The 22458-nt window shown below is 41.6% G+C and overlaps 1 protein-coding gene across 2 annotated transcripts in view; it reads left to right on the top strand.

The window, feature by feature from the left end:
• Window positions 1–22458, top strand: part of PUS7 (pseudouridine synthase 7) — a 57997-nt gene that overhangs the window by 13196 nt on the left and 22343 nt on the right. For both annotated transcript variants that reach the window (XM_082631895.1, XM_082631896.1), the window contains exons 5-7: window positions 5529–5673; window positions 13534–13645; window positions 15767–15844. In XM_082631895.1, coding sequence (XP_082488021.1) covers window positions 5529–5673; window positions 13534–13645; window positions 15767–15844 — 335 coding nt within the window. The remainder of the gene's footprint in view (window positions 1–5528; window positions 5674–13533; window positions 13646–15766; window positions 15845–22458) is intronic.

Raw genomic sequence — 22458 nt, 5'->3', positions numbered from 1 at the left:
ATTTAGTGTATCTTAACCATTTCTTTTTTAATTGAAGTATAGTTGATTTACAGTGTTGTGTTAGTTTCTGGTGTACAGCAAAGTGATTCAGTTTATATATATATATATTTTTTCTTTTTCCATAATCTTTTCCATTAGGGTTTATTACAAGATGTTGAATATATTGATAGTTCCCTGTGCTATATAGTAGGACCTTGTTGTTTATGTACTTTATATATGGTAGTTTGTATCTGTTAATCCCAGACTCCTAATTTATTCCTCCCCCATCCCCTTTCTTCTTTGGTCACCGTAAGTTTGTTCTCTTTGTCTGTGAGTCTGTTTCTATTTTGTAAATAAGTTCTTCATTTGTATCATATTTTAGACTGCACATATAAGTGATATTATATGGTATTTGTCTTTCTCTGTCTGATTTACTTCACTTAGTATGATAATCCCTAGGTCCATCCATGTTGCTGCAAATGAAATTATTTCCTTCTTTTTTATGGCTCAGTAATATTACCTTGTATATATTATATGTACCACATCTTCTTTATCCATTCATCTGTTGATGGACATTATGGTTGTTTCCATGTCTTTGCTATTGCGAATAGTGCTGCTGTGAACATTAGGGTGCATGTATCTTTTCAAATTATAGTTTTGTCTGAATATATGCCCAGGAGTGGGATTGCTAGATCATATGGCAATTCTATTTTTAGTTTTGTTTGTTTGTTTGTTTGTTTTGCGGTACGTGGGCCTCTCACTGTTGTGGCCTCTTCCGTTGCGAAGCACAGGCTCCGGGCGCGCAGGCTTAGCGGCCATGGCTCACGGGCCCAGCCGCTCCGCGGCATGTGGGATCTTCCCGGACCGGGGCACGAACCCGTGTCTCCTGCATCAGCAGGCAGACTCTCAACCACTGCGCCACCAGGGAAGCCCCTATTTTTAGTTTTTTGAGGAACCTGCAGACTGTTCTCCATAGTGGCTTCACCAATTTACATTCCCACCAGCAGTTTTGGAGGGTTCCCTTTCCTCCACACCCTCTCCAGCATTTGTCATTTGTAGACTTTTTAATGATGGCCATTCTGACCAGTGTGAGGTGGTACCTCAGTGTGGTTTTGATTTGCACTTCTCTAGTGATTAACATTGTTAGTTTTCATATGGCAAACAGGCATTTTCATATGCCTATTTGCCGTCTGTATTACCTTCTTTGGAGAAATGTCTGTTTAGGTCTCCCCATTTTTTGACTTAGGGTGTTTGGGGCTTTTTTTTTTTGATATTGAGCTATATGAGCTGTTTGTGTATTTTGGAAATTAATCCGTTGTTAGTCACATCATTTGCATATAGTTTCTCCCAGTTGGTAGGTTGTTTTTTCATTTTTGTTTTCTTTGCTGTGCAAAAGCTTACAAGTTTGATCAGATCCTATTTGCTTATTTTTGCTTTTATATGTAGTGGCTTGGGAGACTGACCTAAGAAAACATTGCTACGATTTATGTCAGAGAATGTTTTGCCTGTGTTCTCTTCTAGCTTTATGGTGTCACGTCTTACATTTAAGTCTTTAAGCCATTTTGAGTTTATTTTTGTGTATGGTATGAGAGAGTGTTCTACCTTTGTTGATTTACATGCAGCTCTCCAACTTTCCCAGCACCACTTGCTGAAAAGACTTTTTCCCATTGTATATTCTTGCCTCTTTTGTCAAAGATTAATCAGCCATAGGTGTGTGGGTTTATTTCTGGGCTCTCTATTCTGTTCCATTTATCCATGCGTCTGTTTTTGTGCCAATACCACACTGTTTTACTGTAGCTTTGTAGTATTGTTTGAAGTCTGGGGGGGGTTATGCCTCCAGCTTTGTTCTTTCTCCTTGGAATTCCTTTGGAAATTTTGCGTCTTATATGGTTCCATATAAATTTTAGGATTATTTGTTCTAGTGCTGTGAAAAATGTCATGGGTAATTTGATAGGGGTCACATTAAATCTATAGATTGCTTTGGGTAGTATGGCCATTTTTAACAATATTAATTCTTCCAATCCAAGAACATGGGGTATCTTTCCATTTCTTTGCATCATCTTCAGTTTCCTTTATCAATATTTTATAATTCTCAGCATGTGAGGCTTTTACCTTGTTGGTCAGGTTTATTCCTCAGGTTTGTTTTTTTTTTCACTGCACTGTGCAGCTTGTAGGATCTAAGTTCCCTGACTGGGAATTGAACCTGGGACCATAACAGTGAAAGCGCTGAGTCCTAACTACTGGACCGCCAGGGAATTCCCAGTTTTGTTTTTTTGGGTTTTTTTTGATGCGCTTTTTAAAAGGATTGTCTTTTTGCTTTCCCTTTCTCATATTTCATTGTTAGTGTAAAGAAATGCAACTGATTTCTGTATGTTAATCTTGTATCCTGCTACCTTGCTGAATGCATTTATCAGTTCTAGTAGTTTTTGTGTGGAGTCTTTAGGGTTGTCTGTATATAAAATCATGTAATCTGCATATAATGACAGTTTTACCCCTTCCCTTCTAATTTGGATACCTTTTATTTCTTTTTCTTGTCTGATTGCTGTGGCTAGGATTTCCAATACTATGTTGGATAGAAGTGGTGAGAGTGGGCATCCTTGTTCCAAATTTTAGTGGGTAGGCTTTTAGCTTTTCACTTTTGAGTATTAGGTTGGCTCTGGGTTTGTCATAAATAGCTTTTATTATGTTGAGCTTTGTTCCCTCTATACCCACTTTGATAAGAGTTTTCATCATGAATGGATGTTGAATTTTATCAAATGCTTTTTCTGCATCTATTGAGATGATCATGTGGTTTTTGTCTTTTCTTTTGTTGATGTCACATTGAATTTTTTTTTTTGGTTGTGCCATGTGGCATGTGGAATCTTAGTTCCCCAGTTAGGGATCGACCTTTGTCCCCTGCAATGGAACGTCCCTCATATTGATTTATTTGCATAGGTTGAACCATCCTTGTGACCCTGGGATGAATCCAACTTGATCATAGTATATAATCTTTTTTATTTCTTGTTGGATTCAGTTTGCTAATATTTTGTTAAGAATTTTTGCATCAAAGATATTATTTTTTTTTGATAGTGACTATGTCTGGTTTTGGTATGGGGTGATGGTGGCTTCATAGAATGACTTTGGGAGTGTTCCCTCCTCCTCAGTCTTTTGGAAGAGTTTGAGAAGGATTGGTATAAGTTGTTCTTTGTATGTTTGGTAGAATTCCCCAGTGAAGCCATCTGGTCCTGGACCTTTGTTTGCAGGGAGTTTTTTTTATTACAGATTCTATTTCACTTCTAGTGATTGGTCTGTTCAAATTACCTATTTCTTCTTGATTCAGTTTTGGTGGGCTGTATGTTTCTAGAAACTTGTTCGTTTCTTCTAGGTTGGTGAATTTCTTGGCATATAATTGTTCATAGTATTTTCTTAAGGTTTTCTGTATTTCTATGGTTTCGGTTGTTATTTCTCCTCTTTCATTTCTTATTTTGTTTATTTGGTGAGTGTGGCCAGAGGTTTGTCGATTTTTGTTTACCCTTTTAAAGAACCAGTTCTTGTTCACCAACATTTTTTAAATGTAATAAAATAAAATAGAAAGTAACAGTGTATTGCACATTGTAAGGATAAATACTGTTCTGTAAATTTTTGTTAGATTTTTAATAAGGAGCAAACACACACATATTGCTGGCTATTGATTCCAAGTATGAAATGTATTTCTCAGTGTAAGACATGCTCAGAAATTGAAAAACAGTTGTGTAAGTAATAACTTTACATTTTCTGGGTGTAGATTTTTCTTGTGAACAGATGTACTAGAGTGTCATCATACAGTTACTCAGTCTAGAACAGGATTCACTGGAGGCAGTGGTAGACTTGACTATCCAGGGAATTGAGTTTCTGACATCCCCAAAGACCCAGCTTACCCGCTTTTCCATCTGTGAGCCCTGAGGTATTCATTGTTCAGCCGAGTCCCTGGGTGGGAGCGTCTGTGATGGGTGGCTCTGGAGTCAGACAGCCTGAATTTCAAATCTGGTTCTGCCACCCTCCAGCTCTATGATCTTAGACACATTCCTTCACTTCTCTCAGCCTCACTTTCCTCATCTCTTAAGTAGATACACTGGTGGCACGATAGGGAGCTGATTGGGATTAAGTAAGACAGTGATGGTGAAGTGATTGGTACAGTGCCTGGCGGCTGTACAAGGTCAATAAATGGGCTGTTTGTTTTTGTTTTTGTTTTTTTGTTCTTTGGCTGCGTTGGGTCTTCGCTGCTGCGTGCAGGCTTTCTCTCCTTGTGGCGAGCAGGGGCTACTCTATGTTGTGATTCATGGGCTTCTCGTTGCGGTGGCTTCTCATCTCGGAGCACGGGATCTAGGTAACGCGGGCTTCAGTAGTTGTGGCTCGCTGGCTCTAGGGTGCAGCCTCAGTAGTTGTGGCGCACGGGCTTAGTTGCTCCACGGCATGTGGGATCTTCCTGGACCAGGGATCGAATCCATGTCCCCTGCATTGGCATGTGGATTCTTAACCACTGCGCCTCCAGGGAAGTCCCAAATGGGCCCTTAGGATTTGCAATACTGTGAAGCTCTAAAAGATTTCTGATAGGAAAGCAACCTAAATGTCCATTGAAAGATGAATGGGTAAAGAAGATGTGGTACATATGTACGGTGGAATATTACTCAGCATAAAAAAGAATGAAATAATGCCATTTGCAGCAACATGGATGGACCTAGAGATGATTATACTAAATGAAGTAAGACAGTGAAAGACATACAATGTGATATCATTTATATGTGAAGTCTAAAATATGATACAGGGCTTCCCTGGTGGCACACTGGTTGAGAATCTGCCTGCCAATGCAGGGGACACGGGTTCGAGCCCTGGTCTGGGAAGATCCCACATGCCGCGGAGCAGCTAGGCCCATGAGCCACAACTACTGAGCCTGCGCGTCTGGAGCTTGTGCTCCGCAACAAGAGAGGCCGCGACAGTGAGAGGCCCGCGCATCACGATGAAGAGTGGCCCCCGCTCTCCATAACTAGAGAAAGCCCTCGCACAGAAACGAAGACCCAACACAGCCAAAAATAAATAAATAAATTTATTTATTTTTAAAAAAATATATGATACAAATGAACTTATTTACAAAATAGAAGCAGACTCACAGACATAGAGAACAAACTTATGGTTACCAAAGGGGAAAGGGGAGAGGGAGGATAAATTAGGAATTTGGGATTAACATATACACACTACTGTATATAAAATAGATAAACAACAAGGACCTACTGTATAGCATAATTCCCTAATTATGTTCAGTATCTTGTAATAAACCATAATGAAAAAGAATCTGAAAAAGAATATATATATATGTATAACTGAATCACTTTGCTGTGCACCTGAAACATTGTAAATCAACTATATTCAATTAAAAAAAATTAATTGAAAAAAAGACTTTTGAAATCATACCCCTGTACTTTGGTTACTTCACATCATTATTAAGATGAGTAGTGTTTTTACTAATTCCTTAGTATTATTTCCTTATTTAATGTTTGTCAAATTAGTAGTTTCATTATCTGTGTTTTTAATAGGTTATTGAGGACACCAAAGAGAAAAGAACCGTCATCCATCAAGCGATTAAATCTCTGTTTCCAGGATTAGAAACAAAAACAGAAGATAGAGAGGGGAAGAAATATATTGTAGCCTATCATGCAGCTGGAAAAAAGGCTCTGGCAAGTAAGTATGCTAATGACTCGGCATTTCTTCCGTCTCCTCCTCCTCTCTGACTGTTCATGCTCAAGGGTCATTTTGCGGTTGTTCAGAGAAGGATATTGATCATGTCATTCCTTCAAAGAAGGTGAATATATCATTTCAGATGCCAGAGCAATCCTGCAGACTGTGTCTGGTAAGGGGACAGTAGGTCTTATATGTGAGTGCGGGTTTGCTGAGATGATAGTGGTGCCTGAGAGAGAGTCTTAGGAATTGGACACGTTCCCTGAAAACAGAGCAGGCTGAGTGGCAATTCTAGAAGAAAACGGAAGGATACTGCTCATTCTGTGCTCTTAATGGAGGTAAGGAAGCTGTCAGATGAACAGAAACCGCTCTCACCTATCCCAGTGGCATATTCTGCAAAGTCCCTCTGTTCAAAGTGCTGCTGCTTTCCAACCGTGAGTACCTTCTTCACTGCACATAAAAACGTGGGATATATAGAAAACCACCCCTTAGCCCAAGGCCATCTTTCACTGAGTAGCATTCATTTGAAATGGGTGTGTTGTCAGTGCATCCTGTTGATATTTATGTTCTGTTTTCTCCAGCCATGAAGATTTCTATTTGCACATAACCTTAAGAAAAATTGGGTAATTTTTCTTCTTTTACCTGTCAAATCAGCAGATAAAATTGTAATGAGAATTACACAAGAAAAAATTGTTTCCTCACCTTCTCCCCTACCATCGATGACACCTGTTAGTGAGGAGTTATTTCTAGGTATATTTGTTGGAGTAAAACTCGATGATTGTTATATAACAAAAGAGCGTTCAAGCCATCAGTGCTTTGTCAGTATTCTCTTCGGTTAATGCTGTGAGTGGATGAAGCCTTAATTGTCTCTAACTGTGGTTCTAGTGAAAGGAGAGGGTGTGAGAAAAATGGGAGCAGAAATAAGGTTTAGCTGTGCCTGAGAAAGTCATGTCATCAAATCAGTAAGTCTGCTTAGTGACATAGAAGTGAGAAACCGTGAGCCGTGGGGAGGAGAGGATGGAGGCCGGACGTCACTTCTCAGTGGATTCCAGAAAGGGCAGTGAGGGAATATGTCTGGGACTGCTTGAGGGCACGAGTTTTTCTTTGGTGGTTGTTTTTGTTTTTTAATTAACTTTGTTAATTTATTTAAACAAATATACACACAAAATTATAATTCCAGCATATAATTCATGAAAAATTGTATATTAAATATTCTGTGTTATTGACGTTAAACCTTTCAAATTCAGTGTATATTTATGACAGTGTCAATTTGGACCAATCACATTTCAAGGGATTAGTACCCACATGTGGGTTGTACCTGCTGTATTAGACAGCACGGTCCTAGGCCCCTAGCATAGGTCTGAGTTGGAATTCAATACTTATTTTGTTGTACCTTATTTGGTAAGATAGAAATTTTGCTAATTATTTTCATTTTTATCGTGACCTATAATGATGGAGGGCACAAATTGTTAATCATTTCTCAATCCACAGTCTTAACGGCTTGGGTACTAGATGTTTCTTTGATGTCTGAGTCACAGAATAAAATATAACCTTGATAGCTTTTCTGCAGCCAGGGTTGTCCAGGCGAATTAAGCCCAGTGGGAAATGATGTGAATGGCTGTTTTTTTCTATTCTCCCACAGTTGGCAGGCATGTAGCTGGTAACTCATCTAGCTGTGGAGGAGAGAAGGTGACTTCCTACATAAAGCAGATGCCTTGGTACATTCAGTCTTCGTTCTCTTGAGGAGCCCAGGTTGAGAAGGGCTGCTAGGGAGGTGTTCTTTATAGAGATGTAGTCCTCGTTGGTCAGGTACCCTCTTGCAAAGGCAAGAGGAAGAGGCAGGGTCTCATTCTGACAACTGGTCACGAGGAAGCAGATTGGAAAAGGCAATTTTTTTTCTAGTTTTTTGACTGGTTACTTCTTGGCAATGATTGTTCTATCTTAGAGGATGACCCCTTAAGCATTTTTGTGATGTTGGCATTTGCAGGCCAAGGTGGCCAGTACAGTACAGTTGCCCGCTCAAGTGAGTGGTTCCATATCTCTCGTGTTCTGTCTTTATCTGCATTTTCTGTGCTTATTCCACACCCACCTTTCTTTTTATTCCAAATAAAAAATTTCCATGTTTTCCAGGGGAGGTGCTGAGCTCTGTGTGACATGAACACCGCCCCCCCACCCATTTCCCTTCTCACATCTTCAGTAAAGTATGAATTTCTCACTGTAAAAAGCATGAAGGCAGGTCCACTTGAATCAGTGCTGGGACGGAGATCTCGACCTCTTGGGCTCGAGGGGCTGTGGCGTTTAGTCAGAGATGGACTAGAGGTCTGCCATCTGCGTGTTCCTGCCCACCTCCTCATGGACCCAGATGGGCACCTGAGAGCCTATGAGTATCTTCTACAGATCTGGCCCCCCCTGCCCCCCTGCAAACTGGGAGTGGCCTAAAGTAAACAGCATTCAGAAAGTAGGGAGAGCTGGTGCCTGAAGACGGCTGTTTGTGCCTCTGCAAACAGAATACAATACCAGTGACAGCTCATCCTCCTGGGCCACCTCGCTAAGCATTTGAATGGATTAGCTTTTAAAGCTTCATTGCAAAGCTAAGATAGAATGTTTTTAGAGCTCCCTCACTACCAGACCCTGACATAAATTGTTACTGGGGGGTCATGCATTATCTACCAGATTTCCAACATTTTTTTTAATCTTTTTTTTTTTAAGTTTTTAATTTAATTTATTTTTGGCTGCATTTGGGTCTTTTTTTTTTTCTTTTTTTTTTTTTTTGTGGTACGCAGGCCTCTCACTGTTGTGGCCTCTCTCGTTGCGGAGCATAGGCTCCGGACGCGCAGGCTCAGTGGCCATGGTTCATGGGCCTAGCCGCTCTGCGGCATGTGGGATCTTCCCGGACCGGGGCACGAACCCGTGTCCCCTGCATCAGCAGGCAGACTCTCAACCACTGCGCCACAAGGGAAGCCCGAGTCTTTTTTTTTTTTTAATTAATTAATTAATTTTATTTTTGGCTGCGTTGGGTCTTTGTTGCTGTGCATGGGCTTTCTCTAGTTGAGGCGAGCAGGGGCTACTCTTTGTTGCGGTGCGTGAGCTTCTTCTCATTGCAGTGGCTTCTCTGTTGCAGAGCACGGGCTCTAGGCACGTGGGCTTCAGTAGTTGTGGCATGTGGGCTCAGTAGTTGTGGCTCATGGGGTCTAGAGCACAGGCTTAGTAGCTGTAGTGCACGGGCTTAGTTGCTCCATGGCATGTGGGATCTTCCCGGAGCAGGGCTTGAATCCGTGTCCCCTGCATTGGCAGGCGGATTCTTAATCACTGCGCCACTAGGGAAGTCCCTGCATTGGGTTTTAGTTGCTGTGAGCGGGCTTTCTCTAGTTGCGGCAAGTGGGGGGCTACTCTACATTGCGGTTCGCGGGCTTTTCACTGCGGTGGCTTCTCTTGTTGCAGAGCACGGGCTCTAGGCCTGTGGGCTTCAGTAGTTGTGGCACGCGGGCTCAGTAGTCATGGCTTGCCTGCTCTAGAGCGCAGGATCAGTAGTTGTGGCGCACAGGCTTAGGTGCTCCGCAGCATGTGGGATCTTCCTAGAGCAGGGCTTGAATCCATGTCCCTTTCATTGGCAGGCTGATTCTTAACCACTGCGCCATCAGGGAAGTCCGAGCAGATTTGCAACATTCTTTACCTCAAATAGGGCCATGCACCCTAAAACACGGGTGTGGTAGATTTGAAATCATGGTGGCCAAACACAAATTATCAACTGTTTTAACTCAGATGTTATTTTGTGTGTTAATCCAGTCTGATAGACAGGGCATACTGATTTACCTACTAAAGCATACATATGGTATTCTTCTGAAAATATCATAATTATCATAAACCATATACTCAGGTAAATAAACTTATATTTTGAGATAGATAGTATACATCCCCCAAAACTTTTTGTTTGTTTGTTTGTTTGTTTTTGTGCGGTACGCGGGCCTCTCCCTGTTGTGGCCTCTCCCGTTGCAGAGCACAGGCTCCGGATGCGCAGGCTCAGCGGCCATGGCTCACGGGCCCAGCCGCTCCGCGGCATGTGGGATCCTCCCGGACCGGGGCACGAACCTGCGTCCCCTGCATCGGCAGGTGGACCCCCAACCACTGTGCCACCAGGGAAGCCCCCAAAAAAACCTTTTTAAAGATTTAAGTTAAAAAAAATTTTTGTGCCATGTAGTATGTAGAGATTCTCCATACTGTGCGAAATGAATGGTTTCCAGGAGGCATACCTGGATGAAGGAGTTTACACAGTAGGTTGAGATGGAAGACGATAAGTACATGGTAAAGAGAAGGAGAAAGGAAAGGAACATGGTTAAGGAGAGGGAGACGTAGGCTCGACTTTGAAGATGCAGGAGCCCTGAACCTATTGATATGCTGACGGGAAAGAGCCAGTGGAGAGGGAGGGGGCTGATGATGGCTGGAGCAGAACCCCCGGGGAAGCTGCAGGCTGGGTGTGCAGGTCCAGCAGGGGAAATGGACTTGAATAAGAAGGAAAGAACGTTCTGCATGCTACCCATCCTGTCATCTTTCTCGAGCTACAAACATGTTTCCTTCTTTATTCATGAGGATCTCTGTGCTCAATACATGAATCTTCCTGAACGTGGTTTTCTTTTTTTATCTGGTTTCTGTTTCTCCTCTCCTGGGGCTGCCATATTAGACCATCAGAAGGTTGCTTCCTAGCCTGAGAATTCTTTGCATTCATATTTTAAATCAGAGTGTCTCCAAAATATTTGAAAGTTATTTTAAATTCACTTAAGGGCTTCCCTGGTGGCGCAGTGGTTGAGAGTCCGCCTGCCGATGCAGGGGACACGGGTTCGTGCCCCGGTCCGGGAGGATCCCACATGCCGTGGAGCGGCTGGGCCCGTGAGGCATGGCCGCTGAGCCTGCGCGTCCGGAGCCTGTGGTCCACAACGGGAGAGGCCACAACAGTGAGAGGCCCGTGTAACGCAAAAAAATAAATAAATAAATAAATAAATAAATAAATTCACTTAAATTGTAAAGCTACCATCTATGCTACCTAGCATTCCAAGGATTTGAAGTTTTATGAAGTCAAACAAATTCCCCAAAATAAGTTGAGACTCACCGATTGTCCATTATTCAAAACATTCCCAGTTAATCAATGCATATGCTTATTACTAGTCTGTGTACTGAGTGCCCTTGGAAAAAGAATCCTTATGTCTGTTACTTGCAGAGGAGATAATTGAATGCATGCTCACTGCTTGGATTTGCTAATAAAAGATGCATGCTTGTGAGCCAAGCTCATATCAGTTGTCATGGTTTCTCTTAAGGTGTAATAGCATTTAGTTTTTCAGTCTTGTTGTTTCATTTATTTCTTGCCACTATAGTTAATTTTGAACGTACTGAAAGGGTAGTTAGAGGAAAATGTAGCTACACTTCATCAATTTTTATCACAAAATTTTTAAAGCTTTTTATTATGGACATTTTCAGACATGCAGACAAATAAAGGAAGTAGTATGCTGAACCCCTGTGTACCCATCAACCATCTTCAGTATTATTAATGTTCTGTTGTTTTGTTTGACCTCTTCTTCCCACTTTTTTTTCCTTTGTTGGAGTGTTTTTAAAGAAAATTCTATGTAGTACTTCATTTCACTCATAAATACTTCAGTATGTATCTGACAGATAAGAAGTAAAACCCTTAATCATTATCACATCCCCACAAAATCAACAATAATTTCTTAATAGCTCATACCCCGTGCATGTTCAGTGTTTCTCTGATTGTCTCAGAAATGCCTTTTGCATACAGATGACTTGTTTAAATCATGATACAAACAAGGTCAGAACATTGCATTCGGTGGGTAAGTCTCTTAAATCTGTTTTAATCTACCAGTTTGAGAACTGTTTTCCATAATAATTTTTTGCATTATTTTCAAATAAAAAATCAGTGCAGGAAACTCCTAAAACACAGAAAAGCACAATGCAAAACAGTCATTACTTGCAGTCTCACAACCGAAAGATAATCACAAATAGCGTTTTGGTACGCGTCCTCCCATATTTAAGAAAACAAATCTCTGGATGGGGAGGCCTTTTGCATCCAGTCTTACACCTTTTGCTACATCCTGTGGGCACAGACCGTGCAGCTTTTGAGTGTGAGTGGATAGGCCACTGTGAGGGGATTGAGACAGGGAGGCCTGGACCTGTCGGTGAGTTTTCTGCTTGTTCACTGTTTGCCTCTGCGACATTCCATTGTTACTGTCTAAATGGCTGTTAACCCACCACATACCCACCAGGCGCTGTAGGAGTCCTCAGTAGAAACTTTCCATGCGATCATTTGCATGTTCACTTCTAAGGCACTTTACTATTATTATAAATTAAATACTGCTCTCTTGTGCTCTTTATGCTGTGCATTTGGACAGAGGTCAGAGCTGCAGCAGGTAAGAGCGGTTGGCGTTTCATGTAGATAAAATGAAATGCCAATGATTTTTGTCACAAGTGCTAAGTTTAGACAATTTTGCTTAAATGTAGGGAGCTGGAAGGAAAACCAAACATAATATCCCTGTTCACAGTCTTCTGAGGATGAGTTGTGAGGAATTCACACCAAGAGCCCAAGAAATACTCGTAGTGCTTTTGCTGTACTACTTTAAGCATACACGCTATGGCAGTTTTCCAAGACAGCTCATCGGTCAATTTGTTCTTTACATTGTAGGTTATATCCCTAACCTAGGAAGCAGTGCTTTTTGCCTTGACAAAGGCAGGCGTACAAGTAACTTCAGTATCAGAAGTTTCTTATGTCTTTGAAGATGAAGGATTCATGAGTTCATGCTAAAGGGACAAAGACAAAGGAACATTTTTAAAAGAAGAAGACTTCTGGGGATTATATGAAATATTTTTTCTCAGTCTTTCTTTCATAGAGTTACAGAAATCAACTGAATTAGATGCGTTCAAATAACAGCTGCAGCTGTGTGTCACACAAGACTCACAAACATTATTGTACAACATCTGGGACGTGCAGTTGTGGCGTACACTTTTTTCCCAAAGTGTTAATTTTTCAGAACACTCTTTGGGCAACTGAAGTCAGAATCTTAATAGTGTTTAAATATATGTTTCTTGATTGTAGTGTAATTTTCATGTTCGTTTGGAAGAACAGTTTTAAAAGTCAGATTTTCCAAAGTCTCGAAATGTTGGCCAGTTTCTAAAAAGTTGAGCAATCAACGTAACAGTGGCTCAGAAGTTAATATTTAACCTGACTTAATTTTTAAAGTCTCCTCTTGCCCCAAGAATGACAATTAGGTATTGAATGCCAGCTGCTCTCTCTGTCCAGTAGACGTTTGCAAACCATCTAGTATTAGCTAAACTTCTGTGATGGAAGTGGCCTTTGGAAAATCTAAACTTGTCACTGAGGCAGCTCCTCACAGGCTTTATCCCCAACCCTGCTAAGGCATCCAGCCTGTTGTGCGAACACCTGACTGGGGAGATGAGGCAAAGCTTGTAGGCTCTGCCATGACTGCTGTTTCCCTCTGGCCTGCATACGTTCTGGAGGGCCAGGCGGCTCCCTTTCAGACACGTGCTTGTAAAGTAAGCCACTGGGGAATGGTGGACCCCTCTGTGTTTCTCTGTGTGAAGACTGCTGGTTAAGTTTAGTCATTTGTCACACCACCTGCATTTCTCGATTTTGATTTTAAATACAGACATATAAGTATCCAATCTCAGAAAGTTTAATAACTGTAGACCACAAGGTATAACCACTTAACCCATATTTCTTGTCAGACTAGATCTGATTTCTCTCTCAAAGGTTCTCTAGCAAAAATGATCTTGTGGGGTTTCATAAGAACTCAGCTAACTTTTATTATGGTGTATATAATAGTTAATTTTTTTTTTTTTAAGATCCAAGAAAACATTCTTGGCCAAAATCTAGGGGAAGTTACTGCCACTTCGTACTGTACAAGGAAAACAAAGACACCATGGATGCTATTAATCTACTGTCTAAATATTTAAGGTTAGTATTTTGTTCTTTTGCCCATACAAAATCAAAACACAGAAGTGTATTTTCCTCTTTCCATGCTGATGAAAAAGGAGTGGGAAAATAGGCAAATAGGTAGCAAATGTGCCTCCTAATTATAGTGGGTTTTTTGTTTGTTTGTTTTGGGAGGTTTTTTTTTGGCTGCACTGCGTGGCTTGCAGGATCCTAGTTCCCTGACCAGGGATTGAACCTGGGCCACAGCAGTGAAAGTGCCGAGTCCTAACCACTGGACTGCCAGGGAATTCCCAATTATAGTTTTCTTAGACAATAGTTGAATTAATTTTTTTAACCTCCTTGCATATTGCCAATGAGTCAAAATGAAAATTCTTTAAGTAAGTGGTTTACATATAGTTGAGAGTTACTTGTTCACCTAGATGAAAATAAAAATTAACTTTCTTCCCTGAAAGCCTACACTTTGATATGGTTGCAGAGGTCTGCTATTAAACCGTAAACTCTTAACTCCAGGAGATAGACTAGATTGGAAACCTGACACCAGTCACATTTTCTCACAGGAATGCAAATATAGTAGAGTTCGGGTCTCTGAGGATGAGCCAGGTGCCATTTTATTTTTGGAAATGGGTACAGGTACCATAGCAAATCTGTATGCGTGGAAATTTGCTTTCTGATATATATTTAACCCAGTTTAAACACAGCACACAGTGTGTTCGTTTGCTGTGGCTGCCTTGACCAGATACCACGGACTGGGTGGCTTAAATAAGACACATTCATTTTCCCACAGTCCGAAGGCTGGAAGCCCCAAGCTCAGGGTGTTGGCGGGTTTGGTTTTTTCTGAGGCCTCTCCTTGGCTTGCAGATGGCCACCTCCTCTGTGTTCTCTCATGGTCTTCCCTCTGAGTGTGTCTGTGTCCCGGAGTCACTCTGTGTGTCCACGTTTCCTCTCCTTATATTAGGACATGAGTCTAATTGGATTAGGGCCTCATTTTAACTTAATCACCTCTTTAAAGGCTCTATCTCCAAATACCCTTGCGTTCCGAGGTACTAGCTGTCAAAGCCTCAACATAGGAATTTTAAGGGAGCACAAGTTAGTCCATAGGACACAGTACCATTTGAAGTAGCATTTTACTTTACTCTAGTTGCTAGCTCTCTCTGATTCCTTTTCTGTACCTGAACCTGGGAGAGTAGGCAGCTGGGGAGGGAGCTCCTCTGAGATCTGGAGTTGGGATTGCTCAGAGTTCAAGAAATTCTTCCCGTTTCTTTCCTGTTCGTGTGGAGCAGCTTTTATAAAATTCTTCTTGGTTAACTGGCTTACTTATATCTTCATATTAAAACTTCTGATCCTTGTTTTAGCATTTGGCTTTTATACAAAGAAATAGCGTGAATTTATGGAAAATCCACATTACTATTAACTTTTTTGAAATTGAAGGTATAAAATGTTTGAAGTGGTACATGATACATCTAGAATGGATTTTTCTTTACCTTCACAGTTATGTAATTAATGAATTGCATGTAATCAACAGGAAGTGCATTACTTCCTTCTCTGTTGCTGGCTAGTACAAATGTTCTGAGTCACACACAGCTGGACTTCCCTGGTGGCGCAGTGGTTAAGAATCCGCCTGCCAGTGCAGGGGATGTGGGTTCGAGCCCTGGTCCGGGAAGCTCCCACATGCCGCGGAGCAACTAAGCCTGCGCGCCACAACTACTGAGCCTGCGTGCCTAGAGCCCGTGCTCCGCCACAAGAGAAGCCATCGCAGTGAGAAGCCCATGCACCGCAACAAAGAGTAGCCCCTGCTCACTGCAACTAGAGAAAGCCCACGTGCAGCAATGAAGACCCAATGTGGCCAACAATTAAAGACAAATTTTTTTAAGTCACACATAGCTAAGGAGGGGGTTGTTCAGGCATCATTTTTTTTTTAAACACCTTTAAGTAGAATTGCTTTACAATTGTTCAGGCATCATTTACTTTCTTAGCTTGCACACTAATTTATGTTTTCCTGGGTATATTTTAAAATAAAGTTTGTCCTTACTCTTCTCTTATTCCGTTACGGTTTTAAGTGTATTTATTTTAAATCTTAAATTATGAGAAGCATGATTTCCTAATGGTATGCGACTTCAGATGATTTTGTTTTTGTCTTATCAGAGTCAAGCCAAACATATTCTCCTACATGGGAACCAAAGATAAAAGGGCCATAACCGTTCAGGAGATTGCTGTTCTCAAGTAAGTAGTGAGTACATGTCAGGATTCGTACTGCAAAACTCGTAGCACCACCTTTCAGAGTTCTTGGACGTGCTTTGTGGAGTTTATCTCTTCCGTCTTTAGATGGTGCCTCTGCCTGTTCAAAAGGTTGCTTTTCTATGTGTTTTTTTCTTCTTCCTTATGTGTATTTTCTAATGTTTTTACAGCAAAAATGTTTTGCGGTAATTTTTAAAGGATTTTTGTGGTAGAGTCGAGAGAATAAGCTCCTCTTTCTCTCCTTTCTCTCTCTTTTTCATTCATTATTAAATATAAGTTATTTAAAATTACAGAACAGTGAATGAGGTCTTTTGTTACACACTGGAGATACACAGATGAAAAAGATGGCAGAGAGAAAAATAAATCAGAACTTATCGGACAGTGAGATAGATGCTAAAATAGAGGTATATTGGGGGTATTAGGGTAGACCTGACGACAGAGCTTGGCACTCACTGTGGGGGGCAGGCCGGGGAGGTTTCCACAGAAAATGGCATCTGGATGAGGGCTTCTCTGCCTCTTCACTGCTGGCATTTTGGACTGGGTACTTCTTTGTTGTAGGGGCCGTCCCGTGCATTGTAGGACGTTTAGCAGCAGCCCTGGTCTCCACCCAGTAGATGTCAGTAGCATTCCCTCTACTGATGTCAGCATTGTGACAAACAAAAATGTCACCAGACATTTCTAAATGTCCCTTGAAGGGCAGAATAGCCCCTGGTTGAGAATCACTGGTCTAGATTCCAGAAGGATGGGTAGGAGTTTCCTAGGGCTGGGAGTGTCTAGGCTTGTTGGTTCCACACCAAGAAAACAGCTTGTGAAAAGACACTGGAAAGGATTTGGGGAGCATAGCATATTTGGTACCTGGCAGGTGTTTGAGTTTGGTGGGAGCTTAGCAGGAAATAAGGCTTGAAGGGTAGGCACGATCCAGATCCAGAAGGGCCCTGGGGGTCACGTTAGGATCTTGGACTTGACCTGAATCTAAACAGGAGGAGTTGCGCGTAGGGACAGGCTTAGGGGTTGTCGGTGAGCAAGAGGGATGGAACGGAGATTGGGGCTACTGCCATGTTCTGGGGCGGAGGACGGGGGTCTGAACCCAGTCAGTTCAGTGAAGGTCAGAGGGAAAGTGGGGGAGTGGTGGGAGGGAGAAATAAAGGGGCAGGAGGAAACTTTGGGGGTGATGCAGATGTTCATTATCTTGAACGAGGTGATGGTTTCACAGGTTTTAACAGTCACATGTGAAAACTTGTACATTTTGAATATGTACGGTTTACCCTATGTTAATTTCGTCATGAAAAATAAAGTCATCTATGCTTGCTAGCCCCACTGAAAACGAATGCATGTATATATTTGTACTTTTCCCATCTTGTCATAAAGAAGTTGAGGTGGCGCCTCCTCTTCGCTCCACGGTCACCTGCCATCTGGCTCCTTTCCCACCCCTCCTCTGATTCATTTGAGATAACGTCGGGATTGAGCTCCCGGTTGCATCCTTAATGGATTTTCCGGTCCTTTCCTTCACTGACCCTGGGACAGTGGCGTGATGTCGTAGTAAAGGCAGGGTGAGAACATCTCTCCGCGACTTCACTAGTGGCGGTGAGGCGTCGCTGTGTTTGAGGGAGAGCGGGAGGAGACACCTGAAGACGCCAGTGCTCTCACCTGGTGGCCTGGTCTCTGTCTCCCTGAGATACATGGAACGTGGGGTCCTCTGCTGAGAGTGAAGGGGGCAGGAGTGGGGAAGGGAACTTTAAAAGAGTGTGAAGATTTGAGACAGCCTCTGTGGGTGATGGGCTCGTCAGCAGCTCCTGACAGTAGAGCACCGGCAGTGACTCGAGGACTCGGGCTTTCCGTGCTCTGGACGGCGGGGCACAGAAGGCTCTTGCCTTCTCTTTGGTGTCCTGAAATACCACTGTAGTCAACTCCTGTGCTTTCCGGCCGGCCAGCTCTGGGAATGTCTCCACCTAAATTAAAAAATGGACTGGTTCAGGGGCTTCCCTGGTGGCGCAGTGGTTGAGAGTCCGCCTGCCGATGCAGGGGACATGGGTTCGTGCCCCGGTTTGGGAAGATCCCACATGCCGCGGAGCGGCTGGGCCCGTGAGCCATGGCCGCTGAGCCTGCGCGTCCGGAGCCTGTGCTCCGCAACGGGAGAGGCCACAACAGTGAGAGCCCGCGTACCGCAAAAAAAAAAAATATAGATTGGTTCAATTTGTTTTCAACACGGAAGGAACTAGGTAGAAAATGAAAGTTCCACCATAATTGTACTCCCTCAGAGATTGCTGTGCTTATGGCTTGGTATATTTTTGTAGGGGACTCTTTTTTCCTTATAAACCAAAATATTTATTTAAAATGTGTTCTTTTCTTGCAAGCAATAAATGATGTACTTCTTTCCCTGTTAATATGTAGCAAAAGATATTTAAATATATGGATGCATCCTAATTTATGAACTCCGGTTCTATTTCTGAATGTTTACATAGTTTCCCATTTCTTGCTATTATAAGCAGTTCCATGATGAACATATTGGGAGTTAAATCTTGGCACGCATCTGTGATAACTTCATTAAGATAAACTTAGCAGCGGAATTACTGACTTAAAGGGAATGTGAAATTCTAGGTTTTAGGTTTTTGTTAGCAGAGTTTACTTGCCCTGTAGAAAGGTGGTACCAGTTTATCACCTTTATAGTCTTCTCCAGAATCCTCCCTGACACATATCACGATCTAAGAAAAAAATAATTTACTAATTTGAGGGTCAAAACATGACATCTCATTATTTTCTATTGCATTTTATGATGTGACATCTTTGAAGAGTGAAGGTATTTATTTCTCTTCTTCGTCAGCCACCAGGTGTCATACTTGATCACAGTGCGGCTCTATTCATAGACCTTTGCTGCCTTTATCATCTTCCTGTTGACTTAGTAAGAAACCATATTAGACACCTAAATGTTGGCCTTTGGAAAGCACATAGCACTTATCTTGCGGATGCAGGCTACACCCTTCATTTGCTTAATGGATACGTGGGGCTGGGCAGATTGGCCTTTCCCGTGAGAACTGGTGGACAGGATAAACCCACTCCAGCACACAAGGATTTTAATTATTGCTGAATTGATCAGTCCTCCGGATAAGCAGCTTTTCAGCTTCATGTAACTCTCCAAAGTCACCTAGTAGTTTTAACAGGATCTCAAGCAGGAACAGCCTCATTCAGCATGATTTGTTTCTTTTCCTGCCTCTTCCTGCCAGTCTCCTTTCTGAGCCTGGGCCAGTATTTCCCTGGCTTTGTTAATAAAGGCTTTTTTGTGCAACATGCTGCTTAGGTTGGCTCCTGATGTTTAAACGCAAGATTTTGGTAGTCCCAAGTTACTCACAGAATTGCTGTGAATTGACAGCCAAAGAGCTTGATCCAGGATCATCAAAGTTAAAACTATGAACAGTATCGTGAAAAGTATTGTCAGCTTCATTCCATCAGTTCTCAGGGAGCACCCACACCGATGAGAACGGAGCGTAGCTCTTGCTTTCTGCTGTGCTGATGGGTTTCAGAAATACATGTTGTGTATTTAAGAATAGACAGTAGAATATGATTCAGCCATGAAAAGGAATGAAGGACTGATACATACTACGACGTGGGTTAAAACATCATGCTAAATAAAAGAAGTCATACACAGAAGGCCACATACTATATGATTATGTTTGCATGCAACGTCCCAAATAGGGAGATCTATAGAGACAAAGTGGATTAGTGGTTGCTAGGAGCCGCGGATCTAGGGAATGGGGTCAGTAGGTGTAGGGTTTCTTTTGGAGGTGAGAGAAATGTTCTGGAATTAGATAGTGGTGACAATTGCATAACATTGTGAATATACTAAAGACCACAGAATTGTACACTTTATAATGGTTAAAACGATAACCTTTTGTTATGTTAATGTTAGCTCAACTTAAAAAAAAAGAACAGAGCTGTCTTTCATGTCTGTTGGGCATCAGTCTCCATAAGCTCTCTCCAGAGCTGCCAAGTCGCTTATCTGATTCCTTCTTTCCTCCTGACTCTTAAACATGCCACTCGTTTCTACCACAGTAGTTACTGACCAAAGAGGGGTTCTGACCTCCTGTTCCTCCCTCTGTTCATCTCCGTCCTCTCCTGCCTGGACTCCAGGATACTGTTTCTGGATTAACTTAGGCCCTGTGGCTCTACCATTGTCCCTGTATATCTGAAGTCAAGGATGTGGCGCCCTTTTTCTCCTGCATCTGCTGCCTCTGAGCAGCTGGCCCAGGCTGGTGTAGACCCACTTCACACCGTTTTGGTACTTGGGTTGGACAGGGCATTTGGAGCCAGGAGAGAAGGTAAAGGAGTACGAGCTTTGCCCACTTCTCAGGCTAGCTTCCTACCCTTTTTTGTGTGTGTGTGTGTGTGGTACGCGGGCCTCTCACTGTTGTGGCCTCTCCCGTTGCGGAGCACAGGCTCCAGACGCGCAGGCTTAGTGGCCATGGCTCACGGGCCCAGCCGCTCCGCGGCATGTGGGATCTTCCCGGACCGGGGCACGAACCCATGTCCCCTGCATCGGCAGGCGGACTCTCAACCAATGCGCCACCAGGGAAGCCCTTCCTACATTTTATAATAATTAATGGGATAATGACAAATGTTTTTTCCTCAAGAAATTTGGTCAGGCTGTTTCTGCTCATATTGACCCAGGAAACAAATAAGACTGATTGATAACGCATCAAGGAATTGATTGTCTTCAGGGAGTATGGGGAAATTTTCAGCAAGGAAACAAGAATTCTCTGAGATGAAATGGCAAACTGGTATTCTATTGGTGGGTTTTAAACAGTTTAACTCAGTAACAGCATATTTTTAACAAGGGAGTAAGATAAAATTTCCCCACTAATTTTTCATGTAATGTTGGAAATTCAGAGGCTGTAGAGCAGGGGCACACACCGCTGTGGGGCTGCTTCCATGATTAGCTGCTCTGGGTTGATAGACCAGGCACTTTGGGGCAGAACAGCCTCTCGTGCAGGCCCCGGGCCCAGGAGCCGCATCCAGATCCTCCCGACCCCTGTATTTCCAGGCAAAGCTGGAACATGGCTCCTCATAACAAGAGCCAGCAGGAATGTGCTTAAGAACCAAGGCTGAAAAACACTGCACAGTCCAGAGTAGTAAAGAGAGAAGTGTATTCAACAAAGTGAAGCACAAACGCTCTTTTGTTCTGGTGGTTCTCAGCATAGATGTCTTTTCAGAGGAAGTCTGAATTCAGAAAAACTTAAAACGACTTTCTTAGGCACAGTGATACACTGTGCAGCATTATTTGTAATTTTGAAAAATTGTAAACAGCCCAGGTGACCCAAACTGGAAAATCTTAAATGAATGGCTAAATAAGTAAATTCCAATTGATGAATTATTTTTGACCATAGTAGATTAGTTGTAATTTTCAGAAAGGCTCTTTATTAAAGGAAAGGGCGAAGTGTGAAAGTCTCAAATGAAAAGCCAATGTCCTGTTTAATGGTGAAATACTAGAGCATTTTGTTAGAGCTGGGAACAAAGTAAATAAAGATGACCACACTGTTACCACTATTTATCACTGTTCTAGGCATACTGTAATACAAAAAACAAAATTAAGAAATAAGTGGTGTAAATATTAGAAGGGAGGAGGCCAAATTGCAGTTTTTGTTACTGATATATTATTGTTTCTATGCAAGGAGTTGACTGAAAGTTATACAAGATAGGAAAGATTATGTACAAAAATCAATATTCAGATGATAGCCAGTTAGAAATTATAATGGAAAAAACTCTTTTACACAGAAAAAGTTTAAAAGAAAAGAACATACCTAGAAACAAAGATTTTTGTAAAGTATAAGATCTCTCTCTCTATGAAGAAACTTTGAAATGCTATTGATCGATGTAAAAGGACTTGAATGAATGCCATAACCTGTTCTTGGATACATATAAATGTTCTTTAATGAATAAATGTATAAATTTGTGCTGATACTAATGAAAATACCAATAGAATGTTTCAGTGTAATCAAGCTGATCATAATGTGGGAAGGACACAGAACTAGCCATAAAAATTCTGAAAAAAGTGACTAATAAAGGGGTATTAGCCTCAGTATATATATATATGAAATACCTATAAAAATAAAAAATATATGTATAAATACATATATATTTTCATTTTAAAAATGTTTTTATTGAAACATTCTCATGATGATTTCCACTGTGGGGTAAATTGTATACTTAGACTAGTAAAACATTTTAACTATACTTTCCACCCTAAGATATTTCTGGATTTATAGTAATCAATTTCTCTAACTTACCACCTGTTTTTATTTTTTTTAATTTATTTTTATTGAAGTATAGTTGATTTACATTGTTTCAGGTGTACAACAAAGTCAGTTTTATACTTATATATATATGTATATACACACACAGAGACACACACACACATATATTCTTTTTCAGATTCTTTCCCATTATTGGTTTTTACAAGATACTGAATATAGTTCCCTGTACTATACAGTACGTCTTTGTTTATTTTATGTATAGTGGTGTGTGTCTGTTAATCTCACATTCCCAGTTTATTCCTCCCTTCCCCCTTTCCCCTGTGGTAACCATAAGTTTGTTTTCTATGTCTGTGA

This window comes from Mesoplodon mirus (assembly GCF_964341445.2).
Source record: "Mesoplodon mirus genome assembly, chromosome: 9".
In the NCBI taxonomy this organism is placed as follows: domain Eukaryota; kingdom Metazoa; phylum Chordata; class Mammalia; order Artiodactyla; family Ziphiidae; genus Mesoplodon; species Mesoplodon mirus.
Note: the sequence above shows the minus strand (reverse complement) of the source record. Positions and strands in the feature narration are given on the sequence as shown.